This window comes from Coffea arabica, chromosome 10c, assembly GCF_036785885.1.
Source record: "Coffea arabica cultivar ET-39 chromosome 10c, Coffea Arabica ET-39 HiFi, whole genome shotgun sequence".
NCBI classification, from domain to species: Eukaryota; Viridiplantae; Streptophyta; class Magnoliopsida; order Gentianales; family Rubiaceae; genus Coffea; species Coffea arabica.
The window spans coordinates 53,206,730-53,212,320 of NC_092329.1; the positions used below are offsets into that span (position 1 = coordinate 53,206,730).

General features: G+C 35.5%; 1 protein-coding gene across 1 annotated transcript; it reads right to left on the reverse strand.

Annotated features, from left to right (window-relative positions):
- Window positions 1–2,246: 2,246 nt before the first annotated feature.
- Window positions 2,247–4,913, reverse strand: LOC113714279 (tryptophan aminotransferase-related protein 4-like). The gene is made up of 5 exons (XM_027238065.1): window positions 4,624–4,913; window positions 4,039–4,333; window positions 3,618–3,910; window positions 2,873–3,156; window positions 2,247–2,590 (listed from the first exon to the last, which is right to left on the reverse strand). The coding sequence occupies exons 1-5, from the start codon at window positions 4,911–4,913 to the stop codon at window positions 2,247–2,249; spliced, it is 1,506 nt and encodes a 501-aa protein (XP_027093866.1).
- Window positions 4,914–5,591: the final 678 nt, after the last annotated feature.

A 5,591-nucleotide genomic window follows, 5' to 3' on the forward strand; every position in this document is an offset into this window, starting at 1 on the left:
GCTCTTCTAGGGTTATCTGATGTAAATGTATTGGCGGAGTCCCTTCTTTGTGTACTCTTCGCAGCAGATCAATACAAGGATTTAGTTTACTCAAAATAGACACATTTTTTTCGAAGAATTAGAACACTGCCTTTATACTAGCTAGAAGCTTTCTGTATAGTTTGATCCCTAGTTCTTGAACACAACGCCAAGTCTTGAGAAATCTGTAAAGAATGAGCAACAGCATTGGCGAACCAAAGCTTGAGCTTTGGGGGGCAAGACTTATGAAGATGTATACTTAAAGGGCACTTTTAAAATATTAAAAAAAAATTGGGGGACGAAGTCTAGTATTTACAAGGATAAAAGTGAAAACCTTTTGAACGATTCATAGATGGACTTCTAAAATCATGGGGTGGGGGTCCTAGTTTCTACAAGTGTGTGTAGTGTGTGTGTGTGTGTGTGTGTGTGTATATATATATAGGAGATATTGAAGAATTTCTGAAATCTTTGGGGCGGTTGCCTCTTCCCCTTTGCATCCTTCAGTAAGCAACATGTTTCTATTCTTTGAATCGTCTAAAATAGTGATGGTTTTTGTATATGAGTCAACACTACAACTGATAAGTAAAATTTACTTACTTTTTTACGTTATCTAAACATTTTAATTTTTCTTTATATCTTAAATTTGTATGAAAACTTCAGTATTTTACCTTCATGATCTTCTAAAAGGGTAGAAAGAAAAAGGATACAAAAAAAAAACAGGAATTGAAAAATAACTCTATGTGACCAAAAGCGACAAATGTGACAACATTTGTGTGAGTGTATATGTAATGTGGTGGGTAAGACTAAGTCACCCTCAACTGTATATCTGGTGGCTAAAAGTCATTAAACCTAACAGACTTCGTTTTGTTTCCATTATTCGACATTAATAATAAATGGATAAAGCACGTATTCTTCCATGGCTGCTCTGCTCTTCTAATTAATAACCAAAAAAAAAAAGTGAAGGTGAAACAAAGAACTAAGGGGAAGTTATGATGCTGACTTCGGGATGGTTGTTGAATGTGAATGGACGAGGAGAGTTGTTAATTAAAATACATATACCGTGTCAAAATTTGTAAGAGATAGGAAAAGAAAAGTTTGGAATTATGGCTCAAACTAAGCCCATTTGGATTAAATAAAAATTTCCAAGCCAGTAAAATGGTTAAATTGCTGCCTTTCTACTACTAGCAAAAGGAATATTGATTTTATATTTCTGTGCATTTTTTATATTTAGTCAACTTTTTTTAAAGTTGTGTTGTATACATGTGAGGCTAAAGTTTAAATGTACATGATACTTGCATTAATTCAAAAGCCAGTGAATTGGTTTTTTTTTTTAGTAGGAGTACTATATAATTCATAATAGCATTATTAACCCAACTACCCTTGATGGATAAGCTTCATAGTTGTATAATATTATACCACAGTCCATAAATTATAGAACTTATCCAGGATCTCTCACTTATGGGTTTGTCAAAGTAGCATATGGGTTTCTTTTCCACTACCTGTTAAGGAATGAATATTAATTGTTCTCTACCACATAAATGGTATATTGGAGTTGAAAACAACAATATAGGTACTGCAAGTTATGTGATTTACTAGACGTACACAGTTAGCATGAGTAAGTAGAGCTTTTTCTAAAATTTTTTCAGAAAAAATGGAAGTTTTTTTTTTGGGGTTATAAGTAGATAATTGGAAGCTTGTCATTTGTAATTGAAATGTCTCAAATGAGAAGAAATTAAATGATATTTTTTCCAAATCCCAGGTGAAATTTTAATGTGAAAATGATTCTTGAAAGAAAAATAAGTTTTTCAAGCTAGTCTAGAACTACTGAAAACAAGGTTGAACGGTATATATATGTTGCGCACTCAAACTAGCCTCCTTCAGAGCCCTAGTTACAAAATTCAACCTTAACCAATCCTTAATGTAAAGTTTTTGCAATATGCGTTTTATGTGCTTTGAGGCCATATTCTGGCGCTTACAAATTGAAACAATGTTGAATTAGAAGCTATGTTTAAGAGAGAGTGCGTAAATCTTGATATGGTACCTAGCACCCCATTCAGATTGAGGGGCTATGAAAGTTTAGAGTGTATTTGTAGCTTGTGTAAATTCTATATTAATCTTTGTGTTATAAATTATTCTTTATAAACATATAAGAGAAGACAATCAAGGATTGACATATGAGTTTCTATAATTATGAACTACAAAAAGCTCCCTTCCTTTGCCTGATAATTTCATTGCGCTGCACAAGTTTGAGAATTAATTTGAGCCATCTCTATTGATTCGCAACTATCTTTGCCTGAGGCTGAGGTACCATTCCGTGGAACGTAATAACGATTCCTCATTTCGCTGTCTCCCAGAGTAAATTCGACCACTGAATTTGTTGCTTCCTCAAAAACTAACATCTCAAGTTTATGCATCAACTGATTGAATTCATCTTGGCTATTGACAAGGCTCAAACGCACGTAGCTGCTGCTTGCACCAAATACACGCCCTCGGCGGCCTAAGATCTTTGCTGCACGTAGTACGGCATGACAGTCATTCTCTTCTTCCTCGTTGCATTTGATCCAAGCAAAAGCTGTATGCAAATCCAAAGCCCATGAAGATCATCTAAAAATGAATATCTATTTAGCAACTAATTTGCTGCATAAATTTTAGAGAAAGATGCTCTACTAGGCTGCAGTCTCTTTTAGTTTTAAGCCGGGCTGTTAGTTTGCAACTCGCGGCTAGCACAAATTTCCTTTTGGCAAGTTGATGTCTTTGTAGAGCATATTCTTTCACATAATAAGTCTCCACAAAGTTTGAATTTTTGATTGAGCTTTTGATGTATTTGAAGAACTATAGAACATTAAAATATAACCTGGAGCAGGAGACCTTATTTCTGATGAAAATGTGCAATAATGTGGCTTGAGTTCTTGGATGGAGAATCGTTTTGATGATGCTGATAAAATTTTCCTTAATTTTTGCCATCGTAACTTCATAGTTTCATGGCCAAAGTCAAAGAAATTTCGTCCATCCCCTTGAAGGGCTACATTTAAAAGCTTCAAAGCTCTCAGCTGAGTTTCTCTGGCTATTCCATAGGTGTTTAGATCGATGTAATTCACCATTCTGTCATATACATTTTTGTCTTTGATGATTGCCCACCTGGAAGATGACAAATCATGTGATCAATTTTCTTTATGGCAAATTATTACACAATGAATAAATGGCTTTTCATTTTCCCTGTACTATTGTAAGCATGGTTAGCAATAAAGGTAGATTCTGATACAAGTCAACCGAATCGTAACCGGAACTGATATCGATCCCCGAATTGCGGATAATATCATATCCGTGGTGACTCGCTCTGACTCGATCGATATTGGCCGATTTGGATCCATGATGCATGGTATCAGCCGATATATCCGAATCAATTCAGAATCGATTTGGATATTTTTTCAGATTGTACATATTTTGGTATTTTCTAATTTTAGTAATTTTTACAAAATTTTTGAAAATTTTTATATGCTATAATAGGCGTATCACTCAATATTCAACTGATATGCAGCGACGGATGTAGAACAAGTGTGACTACGAACCATGATTGTAAGGGATCAAGATATACGTACCCTAAACGGCTTCCAGCATGACCGGTGAGCTTAGAAAGTGTGAAAATCATGAGATCTTCATCTATTGGAGATGGAATTGAGGTATAATGTGGCCAATAGTAGGCGAGATCATGAATTTGCTTGGCATTCGGGCCTCGAAGGATGGCAGTCTTTAACTGACCATCAGGGTTGTTAGGCGAAGTGACAAACTCAATGAAATTCATTGAAGAATTTGATGATCTTTTCCACGACATTGTATCTCCACTGAAGTTGAAATTCATTGATTTGAAGAGTTCTGTTTGAGATTTATAAACCTATCATGAGTAGTAACGGAAAATGATTAACTTCATCAAGCATCAAACAAGAGTAATGTATAATTCTTGACCAGATTTGGCTTCAAGTGTTGGAGATGATAATTCACTTGATGTTTTCAATGACTAACCGGGTAATATGGCACTGATGCAACGACCTTTGTAGGTGATGATGAAACCTTGGATGAAAGAGCATTTACCGCTGCACTAAGAAGCTGAGTCGAGCCACCGCCAAAGACAATGTATTTTCCGTCTGTGATTGCATTTCCAGCTGTAGCATGCAGCTTTCGTATTTGCTTCTCCAGTTCTTTAGATGTTAGTGAACCATCTTCAAATTCATAGCCCATGCGATGCCATCCTGCCACCATAATTGCACTGCTTGCTGCGTTCTTCCTCCAGAAAGGCTCCAAGAACGTCGGGTTTCCGCTGCATGCAACCAAGAGAGTCAAGATTAGATTTCAACGTTTTTTCAGTCTAATTCAACATACGCAAGGGCAGCAGTTCTGATTCATCAACTAAAACTGTAACGTAGAATTTTTTTGCTTATCCAAAAGTATTAGAACTTTGCAAAAAGTTTGCGAGTATAGACCACTGGAGAAGGGATTTCAAAAAATTCAATCTAGAATTCACAACGGTATAAAACCAAAATTTTCAGACCTTGGGCAATTGACCCTCCCTTCCCCCACCTCTAGTTCTATCTGTGGTTAGACTAATACCTATCAGCGTCTGCAATGCAGTCAGGTATAACCTCTGAACAATCATGGCCTGCGTAGCATCCATTACATTCACAAACTGGTTTTCCACCATCTAAAACAAAGCCATCTATGTAGGCCCTTCCATGGCCTGAGCATGAAACTGAAGCAGCAGCTTCAGCTTCCGCAGCAGCTTTTTTGCTCCAACTCAGCTCTGAATTACGACTAATTACCAAAGAAAAGAGAAGAAAATTGAGCGATACGGACCAGACCAAGAAAAATTTGTATATCAAGCTCAAATATTGCTTGTCCATTTTTTCAAACGTATCTGATGTTATCAAAAAAGTTGTGACTCGTCTCCTTATATATTGGTTCTAGTGGATTCTGTAAAATTACCAGCAAAGTTATTTACATGAGGTTTGATAAATGACTCAGGAAAATTCTTTGGAGAGTTTTTTTTTTTTTTTTTTTTTTTTATCTTAATGACTCATGCAATATAAAGATAATACAACTTGGATATTGAAGATGAATAAGACAATACGCTCACGCAATATATGTAAACTCACCGCAAGTTGTCTTGCAAAAAAATAGCGAAATTAGATCGCATGCACGTTCCCTTTGTTTGCAGGAGATTTTTTAATCTAAATGTTTCATTCAAAGTTTTGTTTGACAATCTGAAGGTAGTAGTGGAAAATTTAGACATAGATGCCGTTCAAGATGCATCGTCTTAATTGGATTCACATTTTCATTTAGTTGTTTGAAGACAAAAAACAAACTTCATCTATTTGGCTAAAGAGAAAAATGGAAAAAAAAAAAAAAAAAAAAAAGAAGAAGGGAAGAGATGGGTAGGAAGAAACTAAAAAATAAATGGTGGCCATTATACATTTATATTCTTTAACATGTTTTCAAAGGTAGTCAGTACTTGATCATGTTCCATTCACACATGACTCGAACTCTATGTATTGAGCTTGGTTTCGTAGACTTTTGCTATG

What these genes read in the sequence shown, in the direction of transcription:
- LOC113714279 (XM_027238065.1), bottom strand. Translation starts at nt 4,913, where the DNA reads ATGGACAAGCAATATTTGAGCTTGATATACAAATTTTTCTTGGTCTGG. An exon ending in CATCAGTGCCATATTACCCG is followed by an intron (nt 3,911 to 4,038) that starts GTTAGTCATTGA and finishes TACTCATGATAG; the next exon opens with GTTTATAAATCTCAAACAGA. An exon ending in AATAAGGTCTCCTGCTCCAG is followed by an intron (nt 2,591 to 2,872) that starts GTTATATTTTAA and finishes ATTTGCATACAG; the next exon opens with CTTTTGCTTGGATCAAATGC.